This window comes from Phocoena sinus, chromosome 9, assembly GCF_008692025.1.
Source record: "Phocoena sinus isolate mPhoSin1 chromosome 9, mPhoSin1.pri, whole genome shotgun sequence".
In the NCBI taxonomy this organism is placed as follows: domain Eukaryota; kingdom Metazoa; phylum Chordata; class Mammalia; order Artiodactyla; family Phocoenidae; genus Phocoena; species Phocoena sinus.
The window spans coordinates 86,006,868-86,030,095 of record NC_045771.1 but is presented as its reverse complement, the minus strand read 5'-3'; the positions used below and the strand labels follow the sequence as shown (position 1 = coordinate 86,030,095).

Genomic DNA, 23,228 nt, shown 5'->3' with positions numbered 1-23,228 from the left:
AAAAAATAGAGACCATAAAAATTTACTTTGATATATATGTAAATACATCTATATGAGAATGAATATATACCATCAAAGTATATTCAGTTAGGATTTTTTGGTTTTAGTTTCTTTTGTGATTTCTCAAGCACTATTTTATTTCTATTAAATTGGGTATTTTATTTTTATCAGCACTAATGGTAAAATTGGCTTTATTAATATGGCATGTGAGTTGTATGACTTTTTTTAGCCTCAATTATCTAAAATAAAACATATAGATATTGTTATTTGAAAGAATAAAATATATACTATAATATGAAATTCTGGTTTTGTACTTGGGGTTTTTTGTTTAGTTTGTACCATAATAAAAATTTACCAAAACTGATGAAAGTTGCTAAGTTAATAAGTCAAGAAAAGGGATACTGCAAGTAACTATTTACGGTCACTTTTGTTAACTTCTCTACTAATATCATTGTTTTATCAGTTTGTGATTGTGCTCTTATGATAAAGTTTATTATGCATTATACAATTTTAAGCAGTTGTATCGTGGCATATTCTTATTGATTGTAATTTGGGGGGAATTTTTCCCAAATTTTAATATTGATAGTTTGCAGTAATGTGGCATTAAGTTGATTCTCTGACTTTTTCAGCCACTTAGTCTTCTTCCAGAGAAGATACAGGTTTGGTTTTGTTTTTTGCTTTTTGTGGGGGTTTTTTTGGCCACACAGCGCTGGCATGTGGAATCTTCGTTCCCCAACCAGAGGTCGTACCTGCACCCCCTGCATTGGAAGCACAGAGTCTTAACTACTGGGCGGCCAGGGAAATCCCTGTTTTGTTTTGTTTTTAACTTGGGTTGGATTCTGTCTCTCTCTCTGTCTCTTTGTTAGTCTTTTTTTTTAATGTATGTAAATAGCTCTACTTTCTGACAGTAAAGATATGATAGTTTTATCACTGCAGAGTCAATTTCTTAAACATTTCTGAAGACTTTCTGTTAAGCAATTATAAATAGCATAGTGGATATGTTTTGCTTTGGGGTATCATTTAGTTGTCTTCATTATCTGAAACTGGTGTTGTATTATTATGTAGTATTCAGAATCCTCCTAAATTAACAGGTTGGTGCCTTTAGAATTCTACCATGTTTCTCTAGTCAAACGAGTTTCAGACTTTAATTTTCCTCTTTTGGGGCTGTAGTATGACCTTGACTACTAGTAATTGATATTATAATGGCTAAATCCCTTTGGATTTATTCCCTTTAATCATGACAACTATAATCTAAATGTTTTTAAAGATGCAGTATTTTCAGCTGTCTCATTTGCGACCTAGTTTGCCAGCATATGAATGAGACTGTTTTAAATATTGGGTACAAAAAGATCTTAAAAATGTTAGTTTTAGAAGTTCTAAACTGAGTTCTGGAATCTTGATGATGTCTTGGTGTTTCAGGCTTTGATAAATCAGAAAGGGCTTAAACTGAAATATCAACTGAGACTTAAAATTGTTTCTGGTGATAACAAGTTGAAAAGCTGGATGCTTCCATTAAGGTATCTGAAGTAGTATAACTGATGAGAAAATAAATGCATAACCACACAAATATCTAAGCTTTGTATTTGGTGACTTGATGGTCTTCTAGGTGTTAGAATGAAAACTATTATTTTTAACATCCTGTATTTATATGTTGGAAAGACCCTACTTATTATCATCTCTAAGTTCATTTCATTCTCAAGATAAAACTATGCTTTTTAAAATAAGGCATAGTATTTCTTACTTGAAAAAAATTGGGAATTATTGTAAAAGAATTCTACAAACCTGAGAAAACTAAGGCAAACAAAGTATCAATTAGAAAATATGTAGAAATCAACCGTATTTCCTAAGGATTTAGCCCTTTAATATCAGTTAATTGTCTTAAATTAGCATAATTATAGTTGCTACTAGAAAGATTAAATAGGAAGAATTACCTCTAGATTGTGGGGCTTTCCTGGTGGTTAAGAATCCGCCTGCCAATGCAGGGGACAGAGTTTCACGTCTGGTCCGGGAAGATCCCACATGCCATGGAGCAACTAAGCCCATGCACCACAACCCCTGAGCCTGCACTCTAGTGCCCGCGAGACACAACTGCTGAAGCCCACGCACCTAGAGCCAGTGCTCTGCAACAAGAGAAGCCACCGCAATGGGAAGCCCACACACCACAATGCAGAGTACCCCTTGCTTGTGCAACTAGAGAAAGCCCATGCATGGCAACGAAGACCCAACACAGCCAAAAATAAATAAATATTTAAAAGAGTAGATTTTACATCTCTTCAGCATAATACCTATTTCAAAATTCAAATGGATCCTAAGTACTCTTTCATGTCCTTTAAGATTCATTTGACGATCACAGTATCATTAAAACAAAGTCAGTAGAAATTATGCTCTTTTTTTGAGTAGAAAAAGTAACTTATATAAATTGACTTGGTGAATTAGAGACAGATATCAGAATAAAACCAGTTTACTTGTTATTCCTATGTGTGACTGACCTACCTTGAAGATTTCTGTTCTGTTTAGCTTCCATATTTGCTCTTTTTAACACTAAAGTGAAAATTAGATTCAATAAATTGATGTTCTTCACAGAATGGAGTATACTGCATAATATAAGTTAAAATGGTATGCAGTTCCACCAGAAATTTTTGATACAGGGATTAAAATTTGGTTTTCACTGACTGTAGTTTAAAAAGTTCAGTCATTTAAGCTATAGACTGGGTGAAGGTCTATTGGATGTCTTCCACAGACAAGGATGAAGACTGTGTAAATGCCAGTATATCCCAGATTTTTAAGGCCACAACTAGATAACTTACTAAATTTGCTAGAGTCACTGTATTTTAGAGTTGGACTGGTCCTAAAAAGATTACAGGTACTATAAATAAACCCAATTTAGTACACACCTCTCAAACTTACGTGTGGCCGAGGATACTTAGAGAAACACAGGGTCCCAAAAGTCTTTGAAGGGCTATATTAGCATGTAATCAAGGTGTATGCATAGCTCCAGATAGCAGTGATGGTTATATGTAGGCCCCTGTGTCATTTTTCTTATATCTGAGATTTTATGCATTTTGTTTCTCTAACCTCCTCTCCTCCTTGATTCCTAACCTTGTGCAAATGAGAGCAAGGCCAGAAATTTCATACTATGCTCTAGAACAAGAGTTATCTGCTACTGTTAACTTCCCCCTAGCAACTCTAATGTCCTTTAATACTGAAAGGATGATCTTCAGTTGGGTCAATTTGTATACCTCTGAATATTTTTGAGAGCACCAACAAATACTTCCAACGTTTTTGCCATGGCAGGACAGAGTATCATGAGTGTTCTTGATTACCTGACTAGGTTTTTTAATGTAGAAACACAGTGGTTTTCATGTTTGACACAATACATTTGAGATATATATATTTATATATATTTTTATTTTTTTATTTTTTTTGCCGTACACGGACCTCTCACTGTTGTGGCTTCTCCCGTTGTGGAGAGCACAGGCTCTGGACACGCAGGCTCAGCGGCCATGGCTCACGGGCCTAGCAGCTCCACGGCATGTGTGATCTTCCCGTACCGGGGCACGAACCCGTGTCCCTTGCATTGGCAGGCGGACTCTCAACCACTGCGCCACCAGCGAAGCCCTACAATTGATATTTTATAAGCTAGTAAGTTTTTAAAAGTTGTGTTAACTTTTTGGCTAAAGGTTTTTGGATTTTTTTTTTTTTTTTTTTTTTGCGGTACGCGGGCCTCTCACTGTTGTGGCCTCTCCCGTTGCGGAGCACAGGCTCCGGACGCGCAGGTTCAGTGGCCATGGCTCACGGGCCCAGCCGCTCCGCGGCATGTGGAATCTTCCTGGACCGGGGCACAAACCCGTGTCCCCTGCATCGGCAGGCAGACTCTCAACCACTGCGCCACCAGGGAAGCCCTTGGCTAAAGCTTTTATGTGAAAAAATTCAGTTTTATAATTTACTTATGGTGTAGATTGTACATTTATTTGCATTTTTTAAGGAAAGAATCAAATTGTCTCTCACTATATCTCACAAAGGAACTAGGGTAATTATACTACATGTAAAGTCATGTCCTCCTAAGAGTATTTTTGACATAGAGCTACCCTTCTTGAATGTCAAGCATAATACTTTAAAGAAAATTTTACACAGGTCATGCCATCCAAAGATTCAAGTGTTAATTAGTTATTAGCTAGTTATAAAACTATAAGCCATGACCATGGCAGTGAAATTGCACATTGTATCTTTGCAAATGCTTTTTGTTCAGCATCCAGTGCAGCAGTATATAAATGCTGAACCACTATGTTGTACACCTGAAACTAATATAATATTGTATATCAACTCTACTTCAATTAAAAAAAAAATCCAAATGCAGGAAATACTGTTTCTGTCATGGAATACATAAAATCATAGTAGACTTGTATGTCTCCATTTTCAACATACTACTGACCTCACGGCCCAGGTGTCTGTGACTCATAGTGTTTGGGTTGGTCTAAAAAACTATTGTTAACTCTGGTTTTATTAAGTGAGTGTGTTATATGCATAAAGTGTAGCTATCAAAAGGTAAGAACTTTCTGTGGATAATACTAAAAAGTACCATTTCTTTCTATATTGTAGGACAGTAATTCCTAATCAGCTTCTTTCTATCCTGCTTTTGTTTTTGATAGGGAATGATGATTTAGAATCGTGTTTATTTTAAAATCAAAGTGCTGTTAATATTGAATCACTATGCTGTAAAAAAAAAAAATACAATTACAAAAAAAAATGCAATTACAAAAAAAAGCCCCACTAAATTCTCCCCTGAGAAGGAGGAAATTCTATTAAATGATCCCCTGCCCCCCAGAAAAAGAAAGGAAAAAAATCAAAATATTTAGCTCGCTTCAGTTGATTTTTTTACATATTTTTCAGTTCACTTAAAGAGAAGTAACTTCCCTTTAAAAAATATACTCTAAGTAGAATTTCACAATATATATATTTAAAATATAAATCTCTCACTCCCACTGTCTTTCCCTAATAATTTTACCCCCTTTTGTAAGGGAATGGGAAGAATTACTTAAACATATGAGTCTTGGTAAACTATGTTCCTTTTGAGAAATTAATATAATTCTGTGAAGTTCTTACTTTCAGCAATTAATGACAATATGAATGATATAGCAATCAGTGGTAAAACTAAACCTTGCCTGGGACAGTCACAATTTTTGACCCTCTTTAACCTGCTTTATTGGAACTTAGCCCTCCTACATTTTCTCCTGTCAGCATGTCCCTGATGCTCAGATCTAAAGTAATCAGTTTGTACCTTTAAAAATATATAATTTTCTTTTGAAGCAATTTCAAACTTACAGAAATGTTGAGAGAACAGTGCAAAGAACTCCCATATATCTTTCCCCCAGAGATCCAGTTCAATTCTGTTAATTGTCCCTATTTATATCCTTTACAGCAAAAGGATCAATCTGGGATCATGTGCCACATCCAGGGGTCATGTCTTGTCTCCTTCATTGTGGGACAGACTTCAGTCTTTCCTCAAGTTTCATGTTTTTCACAGTTTTGAAGATACAGGGCAGTCACTTTGTAGAATGTCTATTAATTTGGGTTTGTGCACGTGGTTTTCTGGGTCTAGCTCCAAGTGACTTGTGAGAGCTGAATATGTATATCTCTTCCCAATGCTGTCTTCAGCGTTGTCAGTTGGTATTTGAAATTGGCCGTGGTAGGATTATTTACACCATGGGAATAAGGGAACACTAAAAACAAGAGCTTTTTACCCCTGGATAGCTGGTTGTTCAACATTTAGCAGCATATCACTGAGTTGGTAGTGTGATATTTCTTCATAATTAAACCCAGTTATGCATTTTTGGCAGCAGTATCATTGCATCCTGTTAGGTGGCAAACTATGTAGATTTGTTCCCTTACTAGTGATATTTATATGAATCACTTGATTAAGACAGTGTCTGCTTTATTTTTCCATTATAAATTTATTTATTTTTTCCTTTATAATCAACAAATGTCCTATGTGGAGCTGCATTAACTATAAAAATAACCTATTTCTCATCCCACCTTCACCTTCTGGTTTTAGTATCCATTGATGATTCTTGCTTGAATTATTATTATGGTGGTTGCCAAATGATGGTAATTTTTCTAACTCTATTGTTCCTTCTACATTTATTACTTGGCATTCTACTTTACGGAAGAGCTTTCCCTTAATTATTTACTTATGGATTTCTATATTTTTCAATTTGTTGCTGTCATTATTTATTTTGTTATTAGATTGGCTTCAATTTGGCCAGGGGAGCCCCTTTAAGCAGTTTCTTTGTCTTTTCGTCATGTCCTTATCATTCTCTGAACCCTTCCTTACTTTCTGGCACAACAAAGTGTTTCCAGCTTCAACTTGTACTTCCACTGCCTCAGGCCTGGAATGAATCACTTCTTCAAGGAGAGTGGTGTATAGAAACCAAGATCTGAATGCTGGATACGCTCATTGCTATTGTGGTGTTGCTACCCTGGGGCCTTCTCAGTGGACAGAGCTAGAAAGTGTGTGTGTTTTTGTGTGTGTGTGTGTCCTTTTACGTTTATATTTATTTCTTTAGATATAAACCATGAATTTGCAGTGGTAGTTCCAACTCAGATACAATATCACGGAGTTCATTTTATCTTTTCTCCTCTTTATATCTTCCTTCTCTACCACTGAAAAGTCTGGTTCCTATTGTCCTCAATATAATTATTCAATTAATCCTCTGTATGTAGCCCATCTCCCATCCCCTCTGGGCTGTACCTGGCCCCCTGCCCTAAAATTGCCTTCGTATGAGTTAACCATTACTGGCTGTTGCTGGGCTGTTCCTGCTGTTCCATTCCAACAATGCTTTTGCAAGTGCTGTTATCACCAGCCACTGCCAAGCTGCCTCGATTTGTATTTTGAGCTGTTTGTAAACTCTGAGGTTGGTACTTACATTTAGTGTTTTCTTTGTTATTTCAGCTTGGTTTGTAAGTTATCTGCACTTAGCAGAAGAGAAGCATCAGATAGCTACTGTAGCTTAGTAACTTGCTGTTCATATCTTCTGATAGTGTTACTTGTACTTCGAGGAGATATTGGGAGAGAGAAACAACCCAGAGAAGATTGGAAGGAGGCAGAGATAAGGAAGAGAGGAAGTAGGGAGGAAGTAGGAGATAGCCGAAAGGTAAATGGAGCGAGTGCTACTAGTACTCTTGCCCCTGGCTTAACATAGTCTTTACTCTGTCCTGGTAAGGAAAGAATACATTCCCCTTAGAAAAATTCTTAAAGCAGCCGTTATTACTGATTCAAAGCCCTTTTCACTAAGCCCGTATCTTTTGGCCCTCTAGGGTTCTGGTTCACTCTGCAAGTTTACAGCTACTTTTTTTTTTGCTTTGACCATTGGCTTCTAGGCCTGTGTTATCAACTGCTTACTGATCTTTCTCAGGATGTTCCCAGGCACTTCAGGTCCAACATTCTATCTTTCTTCCCAAATAAATTTCTCTTCTTGCATATCCTGGCTGATCAATGGTTCTGTTCTATCAACTTTTCAGTCTTCCTTTACCTTATTCACCACCTTCCCCCTCCCTTTCCAGCCCAGTACAGTTTCCATGAAGCTTCATAAATACCTTTCCAGCACACACTTTCACTGTCTTTGAGTTTCTCACATTTTTAAGATATCAAGTAACTTCACTTCCCTTGGTGTTTTTCCACATCTACGTTTTCCACAATATTCAAGGGAGAGGTAAAGGGAATAGTTAATAACTGGTATTTCTATCTCTTTCTTCTCTAGGCAGAGAAGGTCACAGGTTTTCTCTGCACCTTTTATTTTCTCTTTTCTCCTCTCTATTGTAATTCATTTTCCTCCCTCCCTCTGCCACTCTTAAATGATCTTTGTTCTATGGCTCATTCCCTTAGTCTCTCCATGCCTCTTAGGGTAATATAGAAAGAAAAGGGTCAGAAGATTAGACTTTTGAGTCTTGCAGCTCTGCTGAGGTGTGTTCTTCATAACCAGAAAGCATCAGAGCTCTGTAGAGCATATGGGAGGTATGGCCTGTCTGTCCCCTTTAGTAGTCTTGCAGGAGAAGGTCAGGAAGGAAAGGGGCCTGTTTGTACGAGACGGAAATTCTCTAGGCTTTCATGAGTGTGTTAAGAAGAAATCCTAACAGGCAGTTTCCCAGAGAGTGGGCATTTGGAGGTAGTGTGGAGAATATAATTAACCTCATAGTCAGAAGGTCTGTGTTCTAATGGCAGCTTTGCCTCTAACTGGCTTTGTGACCTTAAATAAGTCACTTAGACCTCTTTATATTTCTGATTCCTTGTTTCCAAAATGAATATTTAGCATAGATGAATTCTAAGGTCCTGCACAGTTCTGATAGATTCCAATAGAACTGAGTAACTGTAGTGTTAAACATAACATTTTTCCCCATTTGAAAGTCCTTTTGTTTTTTGAGCTGCCTGAAGGCAATATACTAGTTTTATTTTTCCTGTCTTGCAAAACTGATACTTTGGAGAAAATTCAAGGGAATTTATTTAAGTATAATTAAATACAATTGCTTTTTAGTAATGTTTTATGACAGACTTAATCTGCATTGAGCACATTTTAATTTTATGTGGGATTTACATTATGTTTCTACTAATATTTCTTTTGGATAGCCATTCTTTCACCCACCGTAGTCTCTGAAGAGGACTCTTCAAGCATTTGCCTATTAATCAAATGGTTTATTATTTTCCATGTTATATTTTTTGTATTGAGAAAAACTTAATACCTATAAATGAAGAACCTCAATTGTAGTCTTTTAGGTACTTGTAAGCTACGTTACTAACATTTTTTCTAGAGTATTTCAGTGGGTGAAAGAGGTTACTTCTTTTTCTTTGCGTTCTTTGTTTTTACTTCTTCCATTATGTAGAATCTTGTACAGAGTTTTCCTTTTTTTCATGTGCTTTGTGTTACAAAAGGTCCTGTGTCTCCATTGTATATTAAAATGAATTTATCAGAATATTTATGTATCCATACTAATGGTAAAGTATTTGGGTAAAGGAGAGTATTAAAACTAAGTTAAGGGCTTCCCTGGTGGCGCAGTGATTGAGAATCTGCCTGCCGATGCAGGGGACACGGGTTCGAGCCCTGGTCTGGGAAGATCCCACATGCCGCGGAGCAACTGGGCCCGTGAGCCACAACTACTGAGCCTGCGTGTCTGGAGCTTGTGCTCCACAACAAGAGAGGCCGCGATAGTGAGAGGCCCGCGCACCACGATGAAGAGTGGCCCCCGCTTGCCGCAACTAGAGAAAGCCCTCGCACAGAAACGAAGACCCAGCACTGTCATAAATAAATAAATAAATATTAAAAAAAAAAAAAAAAAAAACTAAACCACTAATTGCAACTTAATAATTACTGAGGTAGTTCTTTAAAAAATAAGACCTTAAAAATATATTATTAACCATAATAAAATCACTAAAATTTTGATCCTAGATTTTGCTCAAAGACCAGGTGATTTTTTTAAATCATTTTTTTCATAAGTTTATTTATTTATTTATTTTGGCTGCATTGGGTCTTCGTTGCTGCGCGCGGGCTTTCTCTAGTTGCGATGAGCGGAGGCTACTCTTCGTTGTGGTGCGCGGGCTTCTCATTGCAGTGGCTTCTCTTGTTGCAGAGCACGGGCTCTAGGTGCGCGGGTTTCAGTAGTTGTGGCACGTGGGCTCAATAGTTGTGGTTCGCGGGCTCTAGAGCGCAGGCTCGGTAGTTGTGGCGCATGGGCTTAGTTGCTCCACGGCATGTGGGATCTTCCCGGACCCGGGCTCGAACCCATGTCCCCTGCATTGGCAGACGGATTCTTAACCACTGTGCCACCAGGGAAGTCCAGACCAGGTGATTTTGACCAATAATTGTTTGGTAAGTTAGGGCATGTCTCTTAGAATTGCTATTTGTAAGACCTTAAAAGTTATAAAATAAGCTGAAGTAGGACATTGATTTACATGTTTATTTTTTTATGATAGATATTATATTTCTGAATTATTTATTGTAAAAATAAGGTAGTGATTAAAATGCTGAGAAATAACTACCAGATTTAATTATTAACAGATCATAATTTCTGCTGGTAACCTATCCAGAATAAGCTAAGTCCACGTAACATGCTTCACATATTTTCCTTTTTAGATCAAAGAAAGCAAAGAATTCAATTGATAAATCAACTGAGACTGACAATGGCTATGTATCCCTTGATGGGAAAAAGACTGTTAAAAGCAGCGAAGATGGAGTACAAAGCCATGAACCTCAGTGTGAAACTCTTCGAGCAGAAGAGGCCGCCTGGAACACAGGAGCACTGAGGAACATTCCCAGCAAAGTAAGTGTGATTTTTAAAAGTAATTTGTGTGATTTTATGTTAGTTAATGGGGAGTGACTTAGACATAGTAGTTGCCCTTGAGTATATGTATTTTCTCCAGAATGTGTTCTCTGAGCCTTTACAAATCACACTGATGAAGCTGAAAATCCGATAAAGTAGTGTGAATAAACCTGATTTCCAGTATAACTTGGCACCTTCTGAATTGATTGATAGCTCCAGTTTTTCTGAAGTGTTAAAGCACTTTGTAATTTATAGTTGATATTTGTTAAACGTTACTTTTTATTTCCCCAGTTTTGTGTGTGTGTAAGAATTTATTTCAAATGAAACATGTAAATTATTCTAGACACTGAACTAGGACCCTGGTTTTCCATTAATGTTCTCTTTAAGAAAATATTACCTTGTTTTTCCTACCTTTGTTACCTTTGGTGTCAGCACATTTGTTTTGTTTTTAATTTGAAAAAAAGTCTTACTGAGGAAATATTTGCTAAGGATAACAATTGTTTGTTTACTTTTCCAGAAGAAACCCTGGGTTTATTGTAACAAAGCTTAATGTAATATCTTCTTTCTGTTTGTTTACCTGAAGATTTTTGGTTAAATAATCTATTCTTTTTTAATTTTATTTATTTATTTATTTGTTTGTTTTTAATTTTTGGCTGTGTTGGGTCTTTGTTGCTGCGCATGGGCTTTCTCTAGTTGAGGCAAGCAGGGGCTACTCTTCTTTGCGGGGGGCGGGCTTCTCATTGAGGTTTCTCTTGTTGCAGAGCACGGGCTCTAGAGCGCAGGCTCAGTAGTTGTGACGCATGGGCTTAGCTGTTCCGTGGCATGCGGGATCTTCCCGGGCCAGGGATCGGACTCGTGTCTGCTGCGATGGCAGGCGGATTCTTAACCACTGAGCCACCAGGGAAGCCCAAATAATTTATTCTTTAAAAGCTGTTACAGTAAAAAAAAAATATATATATATAGTCAGATTAAAAGATGTTACCTTTGTTACATTTAGGAACGTAAGCATGAACATGTGTGTTGAGGAAAGTAAAGGAAGAAAAGAGTATTCTCTATTTTGAGTGAAGTATGTGTTATTGCTTGACAGTACATGTATTTTCAGTACCTGTAGCTATATAATAAATAGCATGGGGCAGCAATGAATCAGAGTCCCTTACTCTGATTTTAGATTTTTGAGGCATTTAACTCTCTGGTAATGTGAGCCTCACATCACTAGCATCAGTCAACAAATAAATTAAGTTTTTAGTCATGCAGTTTTCAAACACATTTCCAGGTATGTATTACCTACTAACGTCATATAAGAGGAACATGAAAGTATCAGTAAAATATCTGCTCTGGAGTCTCTCAGTTTCAGAACTTCTGGAATCTGGTTATCTCTAAAAAATCAATATTTACATGGTGTTGTCTGCCTCATATGTATTTCATTCAGCTACCAGTCACTTCCTCATTGCCTCATAACCCATTATTAAATCAGTGCTGGTCTTAAGATTGATAGCATTTTTGGTTTGTGAGAATAATGTAATTCATTTTAGGTCTCTCAAGCTTCCTTTAAAGGGTCTCTGTTCTGCTTTTATACTATTTTACGTTCTCAATTTTGTTAGACATTTCAGATCCTTTTGTGAACAGAAATGTCATAGAACAATATTTGACAAATGACTATTGAGTTACTTTAGTCACTGATTTAAGACATTTTTTAGAAAATCAGGTAGTACTAATCAATTACTCTGAGATCTTTAGAGGTATTTGAAGGTATATGTGTATATGTATGTATAATTTAAAATTTTGCAGTTTTAAAGCTGCAAGGTTAGTCAGAAATTACCAACAACTCTTTTTATACTCCTAACCTAGGATACCCAAAGGACAGTAACAAATGTCTCTGATGAAGTCTCCAGTGAAGAAGGTCCAGAAACAGGATACCCATTGCGCTGTCATGCAGACAGGACTTCTGAGAGCATTCTTCGGAATAGAAAGTCACACCATTATAAGAAACATTACCCTAATGAGGTATATACTTTGGCCTTGCATCTGTACATATATATCTATTTTGTATGTTTTTAATTTACAACTTTTTTCAACAAATTTAAGATTATTGAAATAGCAGATATTTCCCATCAATCTCAATATCTTACTGTTATATGATCTGGACTTACAGAGGAGCAGTTTTAGATTAATGTATTTCACACATGATAGCCACACACTTGTATTCATTTTGTGCATTATCTCTGAAGACTCATACATTGAGTTTGTTGTTTCCTTTTAAAGAAGATCCTGGAGAGACAATCTGTGAACTCCTGTGTTAGTCTTTTCCACGATTTGAAAGGCTTTGTAACTTCTAGATTGTAGCCAAGTTATTATTCTAAGTGACTTCCTTCATGTTACTGTCACCAGTTAAGTCGCCCAGGCTATAAAATTCAACTCCTTTTTCTTCTTGATTCTGGTTTTCTTTGTTAATGTCTGTTTTTCTCCAAACCCTTTTCCAACTTTATCACATCTCTTGAAGTTATTATATCTCTTGAAATATTTAAATAGAAAAAAATTTCATTCGATTGTATTTTCACATTTTATTCTAAAGACAATACATTGTCTTGCTTGAAGGCACATGAATTACTTTTTACTTCACTTTTTGATAAACATTACCTTCTACTCTTTTTGTACTGTATTAGAATATATATTTTTTTTCTTGATGATTTAGGGTCAAACTTGCGAAAAATCTAATATTACGCTGTGCTGGAATATGGATAGCTTAAGAGTTTTAAGATTAGAAAAGTTACTTGTTCTTTGTACACTCTTCTTTGTGGTTTTATCTCTAGTCAATCTTTCTACGTGACTACAGCTGTTTCTTCTCTCAGTGGCTGCCATTAGAAAGACACTAATGCCAGTATGTCTACTCATTGCCTCTTCATCCACATTATCTGATGTACCGTTTAGTGTTCCTAAGCCAGTTAACCATGCTTGTGAAATTCAAAGTCTTATTCCATGCACAGGTAGAAGTCTGTTGGTCCTGGAAAGAATTTAGGACCTCCTATAGAAGGAGGTCTCCACTCTCCTATAGAATAAATTACTTGGCTTTAGAGGTACTTTTCTCTCCCCTAATCTTTACTTTTCTTGGTTTGCAGCTATATTTTGAAATATTGAGATTCTTGAAGGACAGAACATTATTCTACTAATCTTAACTTTTAAAAAATAAATGTTTCTTAAAGTCTTCCAGATTCCAAGTAAGGCTGATAATTAGCTAGTAGGCATTGGTTGTTTTAAATCTTTTTAAAAATGATATAAAAGATTACTTAAAAATAAAATCTGGTCTTCAAATTCTTCATCTGTGAAGTGAGGAACTTTAGACTAGAAAATATTTAAAAAGCTGTATTTCAGTTCCAAATTTTTTTACTCTCAAGTCAAACCACCTTCAAAGTTGTTCTTATTTTTTATTGAAAAAGAAAAACACAGCCTCCTTTGAATAAGTAAAATTCAGACAGAGGATTTATAGTGTTGTTTTGCATCTATATGTATTTATTACTATACTCTTCAAATTACTGGTGATACTGCTTTCTTTTAGGGTGAGGCACAAAGAAATCATTTGGGGAAGCACTTTGTGCAGGGGTAAGACTGGTGGGCCTCACTTTAAGAGTACTGGTCAGGGACCCAGCCATTTGTTGTAAGCCTCCCAGATGTCAGAATCTATAGATAAACTTTTTAGGGGCATTTACTTTTTCAGGAAGAATCATCCAATCTTCTGGTGGCATGGGGGTGGTAGATATTATACCACGCTGTCATGGTGTTTGGCACCAAGGGGGTTGGGGATGAGGTAGTGATCTTGCCATTCAGTGTGTTGGACTTTCACCTAACCCTCCTCCCTCTTACCCCTCAACCCCCAAGCCCTATCCCCACCCTGGTTTCTTGCCTTTTTCTACTATCTACTATATCTGATTGGCTTCTTCCAGTCTCTTGTTGGGAAGATGGTGGTAGAATTACTTGGTTATCTGAGATACAGGTGGTGTCCTGGGGAACCGGTAGCTCTGTTTAAGCATTTGTCCTGTTGCCTAGCTCTGTCTTGCTTTGTTTAACTCTGCAGGTATCTTTAATTTTTATTCCGTATTGTGGATTAGCTTTTCATCTGATGAAGGCAGCATTTGATGGAAAGCGTAGTGAAGAAACCATGGGCATGGAGTCAGACTACTTAAGTGACTTTGGAAAAATTATTTAACTTACCTGAGTCTCAGTTTCTGCCTCTGTACAGTGGGGAGGGAGGGAGACTGGCCTCATCAGATTGTTAAGTTTAAATAAGATTATGCATAATTGCCATACACAAAGCATTTATGTTATAAATGCTTATTCCCTTCATCTATTTCAGTTCAAATAAATAAACTTTCTTAATATGATTATATCCTCAGTTTTAGCTATCTGTCTAAAGATTTGAAATAAGCAGAACGAATTGTATTAAATGAGCAGTAGCGCATTTCCTATTTTTTGGCTTAATTCAGTAATTTGTAGTGAAATTTAAAGTGGCCACTAACTACCTAAATACTGCAGATAAAATTCTGTTTCAAATGTAAGCAATTATAGGCAATAATTTTTAGATTTTACATTTGTAAAATGGCCCACTTATTAATCAGTATTTGACAAAATACATTTATAATGAATTATAGATATTTCTTTATCCCTGAAATCACCCATTAGTTTCACTTAAACAGTCATCAGGCCTTTAATCCTATTACTTATTTCTGTATCTGATTAACAAGCCTGCATCAGAAATTAGTTATAGATAATAAGCTAGTTTTATCAAAAATTTTGGATTAGCAATTAATACAATCTGTGTCTTTCTATCTAATGAAAACTGTTGTGATGAAAACTGCTTATGCTTCAAATATTCTGGTTGCATTAGTGAATCAGAAGTATTTTTAGAGTGCTTTTCACGAAAGAAAGCTGACTAATTTTTACCCTTTTCTCTTTCTGTATTTTTTTTCTTTCTTTTTTCATTTTCCTGCTCAACTCTTTCGGAAAATTTTTACATCTCCCTCAAACAACCCTCCTCCCACAAGTACTCTATCAGTACACTAAATATATATTTAGTATCCCATTCTAATATCAATAAATTATCAATAATATATCTCATTCATTTAAGACATTTTGTTACCTGTGCTAATGATGGCAAAAAAAAGTAGTGTTTGGCTTCTGCCTTTCATAGACTTATAGTGTATTTGAGAGTTTTGATTTATTTGAGAATATGAAATACATGAACATCTAAGACAGACAGTATTACAGATGCCAGACAACAATGCAAAATTTATCATCAGATGAATATAAATGCTAATAACTCGCTTTAGGGACAAAGTAATTGTTCTAAATAGAGAGTGCCTTTAAAGTAACATTTGTCGAGCGCCTTTGTACTAGGTTTGTATTAAAAGCTACAGTGCTCATTTAATTTTTAATATGTATTTAAGGTAGGTAGTTTTATTCCCCATTGGTAGATGGCTAAACTAAGACTCAGAAACAAGGTAAGACAGCTGGAAAGGGGTAGAGATGGTCTTTTCCTGACACTTTTTGTTAAGTAGGCTTTAAAGGAGAGTACGATTACAGTAAGAGGTAGGAACATGATCAGAGGCTAGAGTGGCAAAGAGCAAGCTGTGTTTAGAGGCTAAGACATAGCCCAGTGTCACTGGAGGAGAAGTGGAGAACAGGATCCGAAGTAGCACGTTTGAAGACAAGGCTCAGTGAAGGAATGTGAACTTTATGCAGGAGAACAGTGGGAAGCCACAGAAAGATTTTTGTCTGAGGAATGAAAAAATAGCTTCACTGTGGGAAGGTTAATCTGGAAAGAGGGCAAGGCCTTTCAGATAGGGGTCAGTCAGGAAGGTCTTAGAGCAAACAAGGTGTGAATGATGAAGTCTGACCTGTGGTGATAACATGGAAAATAGAGAGGGGTAAATATAAAACATTTTAAAGTAGAATTGACAAAATCTTAGTGACAGAGGATAGCTAAAAACAAATCCAAAAATTTCAGCATACTTGACTACATAAGGATGGTTATTACCATTCTTTATTTAGGAAAGGTTATTTGGAATTAATTTAAATTAAAATGTAGTCAAAGGTATTTATTTTGTATGTTAAAAACTCTTAGGAAAAAGGTAAATTGATCAGAAATTATTTAACTTGTGCCTTTTAGTTTTTCACTTTTTTACAATAGATTAAGAAACATGAGTTGGCAGTTATCTTCCTGATATAGATTATTTGTTAATTTTATATCAATTTATTGAACTTCTGTTTGAAAAACAAAAACAGTAGATACATGAAATCTATTGTTGCTAAAAAAAAAAACTAAGAAAAGAACTCCATTAAACACATCAATTAAAGTGGGTTAACATTCACTGACTATGCAGTCCATATGGATTTAGGTTAGTCTCTGAATTCTGAACTTTGTATAAACTTTAAGAGAAAACAGGCACAACTTTTGCCTGCAAAATAACACTTGAGCTGAGATGTGAAGTCAAATTTTGATATGAAGAAATTTTGTTTCTCCTTAAAAAATATTATGTATTTTAATGCTTTGTTATTTATTTCACTGTCATTTGACAGTGTGTGTGTTGTTTTAGCAAAAAGTAGCGATATATATTTCTGATAGAATCCTTTGAGTTGGAAAGGGTACATAAATTGTATTAATGTCAAAGAATATCTTGATTTCAGGATGCCCCTAAATCGGGTACTAGTTGCAGCTCTCGCTGTTCAAGTTCCAGACAGGATTCTGAGAGCACAAGGCCAGAATCTGAAACAGAAGATGTATTATGGGAAGACTTGTTACATTGTGCAGAATGCCGATCATCTTGTACCAGTGAGACAGATGTGGAAAATCCTCAAATTAATCCATGTGTGAAAAAAGAATATAGAGACGACCCTTTTCATCAGGTTGGTTTACAGTGTTGGATTATGTGGGGCTATAAGTCCAGCTCCTTTGAATGTAAGTACAGATTTTACAGAGGTGAAGAAAAAACTTACAATTAAAATAATGTTCCTATATTATTTTTATTTTCATTGTGAGCTGCAGTCTGGCTTCACTGGAACATAGAATCTCAGTATTTGTATAATGATTGTGTCACTCACTTGCAAACATATATTGCTGAGAAATTGTCAGTAAATAGAGTTTTGTAAGTCAAATTGTACTTTAGATGCATTAGTCCTTTTCTCACTCAGCATACCACACGGTCAGTTTCATCTATACCTGTGGCCTTAACTCCACCTATAAGATTATAATTCACAAATTCACATCTCATGAGTATCAGATTTGTATCTCCAAGTGCCTATAGTAATGCTATCCAACAGAAGTATAATGAGAGTTACATGTGTAATCTAAAATTTTCTGGTAGTCTCATTTAAAAACATTTAGAAAGGTGGAATTAATTTAAGTATGTTTTGTTTAACCCAATATATTCAAAATATTATCATTTCAGCATATAACTAGTATGAGAAATATTAATGAAATATGTTACATTTTTTAATACTTTCTTCAGTATCTGTTGTGAACACTTAACAGCACATCTCATTTGGACTAGCCACATTTCAAGTAATCACTAGCCACATGTGAGGAGGATACCATATTGGACAGCACAGGTCTATAGGATATCTTCATTTGAATGTCCCACCAGTACTTCACATTTACCAAATACTTCGTCTTCCTTCATAAATCTGTTTTTCTTATGAATGACATCTCCATCCACTCACTTGCCAGTTCAGAAACCTGGGGGTTACTCTTCCTTACCTTCTTCTCACTCTTATCTAACTTCTCATCAAACCTTAATAATAAAACCAACAAGTAAACTCTTAGACAACTAGAGATGGAAGGAAACTTCCTTAATCTGATAAAAGGTAACTGTCAAAGAACCTTCTAAAAACCTATCATACTTCATGATGAAATTTTAGGATCTTTTTTTTTTTTTTGCTGTACGCGGACCTCTCACTGCTGTGGCCTCTCCCGTTGCGGAGCACAGGCTCCGGATGCTCAGGCCCAGCAGCCATGGCTCACGGGCCCAGCCGCTCCGCGGCATGTGGGATCTTCCCGGACTGGGGCATGAACCCGCGTCCCCTGCATCAGCAGGCGGACTCTCAACCACTGCGCCACCAGGGAAGCCCTAGGATCATTTTTATTAACGTCAGGAACAAGAAAGAGATACCCATTATCACTGCATTTTCTATCAAAATCCTACCAGCATGTATGTTTGTTTGTGTTTTAGTTGAACTTAGACTGATTTAAAGTCCACACTAAAGAGCAAAATGTCAAGAATAGCAAAAATAATTTTGAAGAACAGAGGACTTTTCTTACTGAGTATAAAAATTTACTTTAAGGGTGTAGTAATTAAGATGATATGGTACAGCTGTATGCTATAGACTGAATATTATGTCCCCCCATAATTGATATGTCAAAGCCTAATCCCCAATGTGATAGTATTTGGAGATGGGGCCTTTGAGAAGTGATTAGATCATGAGGGTAGAGCCCTCATGAATAGGATTACTGCCCCTGTAAAAGGGGTGCCTTAGAGAGCTCCCTTTTCCCTTTCATCATGTGAGGTTACAACAAAAAGAGAGTAGTCTGTGAACCAGGAAGTGAGATCTCACCAGACACCAAATATGCCAGCACCTTGATCTTGGACTTCCCATCCTCCAGAACCACGAGAAACAGATTTCTGTTGTCTGTAAGCCATTTAGTCTGTGGTATTTTGTTATAGCAGGCCAGGCAGACTCAGTGTGTAAACAGATAGACCAACGGGACAGAATAGAAAACCCAGAAATAGTTACCTCTTTGTATGGATCCCTAATGTATGACATAAGTGACATTGCAAATCAGAAAAAGGATGGACTGTTCAGTATATGGTTGTGGGTCAAATAATTATCCAAAGACAAAAATTTATTCCAGATAGTTCCTAAGTGTAAAGAAATAAAACTTTAAAATATTTAGAAGAAATTATAGGAAAAAAATACTTGTTACTTTAGGTAAGAAAAGAATTTTTTTTCTAGCTCATTAAAGAAAGTTTATTTTAAAATATTTAATATTTCTTTATTAAAGGAGAACAGGCAGGATATAAGCTTTATAAACTTTCCGAAGAGAGAACATTGCTAGCATTACAAATGGAGAAATTATTGCCTTGTATGAGAACCAGGCCTTCAGCCTTTCACTTTACAGGTGTCTGCGTATGAAATATTTTTCTCACAAGATCATAATGCATAATGAGCTTTTGAAAATTAAAATTGTGGGTGAATTTTTCTTGGTGCTTCATTACTGTATTAGTTAGGGAGGAGGTTCATGGTTAATTCTCAGGACAGGTTTACCCAAGGCATACCTTGTATTGTAAGTAGGGTTTTGCGATGCCCCTCAAATTACACTACATGGAATGTCAGCTTGGGCTACCCTGTCCTTTGTAGGTAAGCTTTCTTCTCAGATTATCAGGTACTAGGGTAAAAGTACCAATGGAGGCTTTTGGATTAAGGCTTTTGTCTTTTCATCCCAAGCTTCATCCAGCGTCGGGAGGGGCTCACGTGTGAATATGGACATCCTAGGGTCCAACACCCAACTTCCTTCCACATCATTCCAAACCAAATTCCTTGGCCACTCCTCTGGCCCAGATATATACACACTGGTGGGGTCCCTCTCCAGGCCTAGGAAGGCAGCTTGGGACCAGTAGGATAGGGAATTCTACGTCCCATGGATCCAGAAGGGTATGGGTTCCAGATATGCATATCCCCAAGTCTGCAAACTCCTTACTTCACAGGGAGGGGCACTGCTGGAGCAGAGCCAGAAAGGGGGCCTCTGAAGTGCAGAGCCCAGAAGAGGGAACCTGGCTCCCTCCATCTGGGCTAGTGCTAATTAGATTTAGGAAAACTTGACTTAAACTCCCAAAGCCCAAAGCTTGCTACATAACATCTGTTATTTTCTCCGGGTTTGTGTATTCATGGTCCCCTCCTCTGGCTAATCTCCAGGCAAGTACTACTTCTGTTTCACCTCACACCAACCCAAATTTGAAATGCTACTACTTGACACATTTTTAGGAAAAAATATTCTCATATCAAACATCTTATTTTTAGTCAGTTCTACTGAAGACTCGGTGTTGAACAGTTCTGTCTTTATCTCTGCTTACTCCTTCCAAGGAACAAAATGAATTCTATTCTTATCATCAGAAAAAGGGTTGTGAGAGAGTATGTGTAATGAGATTGTAACACATGTGTGTCTATACACAAACATGTAACTAAAGTTCAATAGAAGAGAAACACATGGGGTTTAGCTGAGGCACATTAATGGCAGAATAATTGACTGAAAGTCTACAAGGCACAGAGGGTCCCCAGGGCTGCTGATTCCTCTGTCCTAGGTCCTAGTTAAAGTTTCCCTTGGACACCACAAAATGTTTCTGATGAAAAACACCATCATCCAATCACTACCTTTATTTGAGCTAGCTGTAATTTCCATTCCTTGCAAAAAGTACTGGTTTGTTTTTCACTATTTTAAGAAAATAATTTTTTAATGCTCTTATTCAAAGCTGATGTTAATATAAATCTGCACAACTACTTCGGAGAGCACTTTGTTACTTTATAATAAAATTGAAGGTCTACATACTATAAGACTCTTCTCACTCCAAGGATACTTTAGAAGATGGGCACAAGGAGACATATTAAAAAATGTTCATTGCATTGTATGTGATAGTGAAAGATGGAAAATAATGCAATAGCCAACAATAGTAGAATTAATAAATCATGGCATATGGTAAAACAATATACAGCAGTGAAATTGAATGAATTCAGTTACATATATCAAAAAGAATAAATCTTGTGAATATAACTTTGAATAAAAAAGCAAGTTTCAGAATTATACGTACAATATACCATTTATAATGAAGTTTTAAAAGATGCAAGGTTATATATTGTTTATGAATAAAAGCATATGCAGTAAGCATATAAAAACATGCAAGGGAATAATGAACACCAAATTTAGGATAATAGATCTGGGGAATTAAAAAGGGAATGAGAGCAGGGAAGGGTACAAAGTAAGTTTCAATTTTGTCTGTAATTTTTGTAAATTAAAATACCCGGAGCAAATGGGGGTAAAATAAATATAAAACCAAGTATTATTATTCTCGATCTTATTGAAATGTTTCTCTTAAAAATATATCCATTCATTTTGGCTTCAGCTTCAGGAAAACTGTCAGCGGAAAGAAGCTTTGCTACAGAGGGCTGAGGGGTGAAAATGAGGAATGAGGTTTAAGAAGCATGGCCCTGACAGGTTGGAGAAACTGAAGGAATGTTTTGGTCCCCACCTCCTAAATGTGAAGATGTGAGATACTTGAGCACTTATGTGCATAGGAGGAAAAACAGGGAAGAATTGAAGAGGTACAGAAGTTGTTGAATGATTAGGGTTCTGGAGGGGAGGCATGATTAGGAAGCTTAGCCTCCTGCAGGACGAGGAACACGTCCTCTGCTGAAATAGGAGGAGGAAGAGTGCACGAAGCAGGTAAGACCACAAGGGAGTTACTGCCTGATGATCTCTGTTCTTTGATGTGCAGGAGGCCAGGTGGTCTATTAACAGTAAAGAAGTGAGATGAATAAGGGGCTTGTGGATGGTGGTGAAGGCTTGACATTTTCATTTGTGGGAAATGGAGATGATGGGGAGAGAGTTTGTGTTTGCTTGTGTTCAAGCCAAGTAACACATTAAAAAGAGTCACACTGCCACGTGGTTGAAGGTCCAGTTGGAATCTGAAACTATGAATTTGTAGTTGCCTGTTCTACATAGTTGTATGCTATTCTCTGGAATATAGTTGGAATAATTATAATAGTAGCAAACATTTAATAAGCATTTATTATATATCTTCCACTGTGCAAAGTAATCTAGATGCATTGTCTCATACAATCCACATGACCTATAACAATGTAGGTTATTTTTTGTTTCGTAGATGAGAAAATGGAGGCTCAGAATTAAATAATGCACCCAAAGTCATACAGTGTAGGTGCTAAATAGTTGCTATTCAAGGGACAGGAGAGAGGATGATATGCTGGTTGAAATAATGGATATGGTAAAAATCTAGACATGTTAGATTGAGAAGGAAATGAAACCAAGAAGGGACTGATAGGTTGAAGAATAGGTATGTTCAGGGAAGAGTGTGTTTTGAATTGAAGGTTTGAGAGACCTGGGAAGATGAGAGGCTGTGGCTGGAGACTCATTTCAGATGTAGAGCAATTTGTGGTGACAGGGTCCAGGGTGTGGCCATGGGAATAGCCAAAGCTCCCTGGAATTTAAGAAGTGAAAAAAACAATGAACAATGCATGAGAAAAGGGTGTTGGATGAGTCATCTGTGTATTCATCTAAGTCACAGAGGATAATAACTGGAATTGAGGTTTAGGAAAACACCTGTGAGCCATTTTCCTAGCAATCCCATAAGTGGCACAGAGGCAGGGACCATGTGTTGTTTTGCTCATTGTTGTATCACACAGTGCCTGGTACATAGTAGGTGTTTAATATTAGTTGAGTGAATGAATGAAACAAAATAAAAAATTTCAAAACATGCCAATTAGGCCTTTCTTAAATGATTAAAAATTTTGTTTTAATGAATGCTCTACAGAATTGGTCCTAAATCTGTCACACTACTCTGCTTCTTTTTTTGGTAAAATAAACATTTTTTAATGTTCTACTCTGCATATTAATTATAGTATTCTAGGTTTACTTTGGTTTTGCTTTTGGGTTATATACTTGATTATACACACATTTTGTATTCTCAGGCTCCTAAAAAATAAGCTCATGTTTTCAGTTTTAGCTGAAATTAGCTCCCTTTAATAAAAAGCTGCCTGCTTTTTTTCTTGTTTGACTAAGGTCTGTATTAGGTTTGGAGGACCCTTTTCTGCCTACCATGAAGACTGAAAAATTTCTCCTCATGTGCAGAAGCACTGAGTATTTG

General features: G+C 36.5%; 1 protein-coding gene across 8 annotated transcripts in view; it reads left to right on the top strand.

The window, feature by feature from the left end:
* PHTF2 (putative homeodomain transcription factor 2) overlaps positions 1-23,228 on the top strand; it is a 167,244-nt gene that overhangs the window by 69,854 nt on the left and 74,162 nt on the right. For 5 of the 8 annotated variants that reach the window (XM_032642295.1, XM_032642299.1, XM_032642298.1 and 2 more), the window contains 3 exons: positions 10,122-10,308; positions 12,157-12,312; positions 16,987-17,205. In XM_032642295.1, coding sequence (XP_032498186.1) covers positions 10,122-10,308; positions 12,157-12,312; positions 16,987-17,205 — 562 coding nt within the window. The remainder of the gene's footprint in view (positions 1-10,121; positions 10,309-12,156; positions 12,313-16,986; positions 17,206-23,228) is intronic. The other 3 variants (XM_032642300.1, XM_032642301.1, XM_032642303.1) reach the window with 1 other exon arrangement.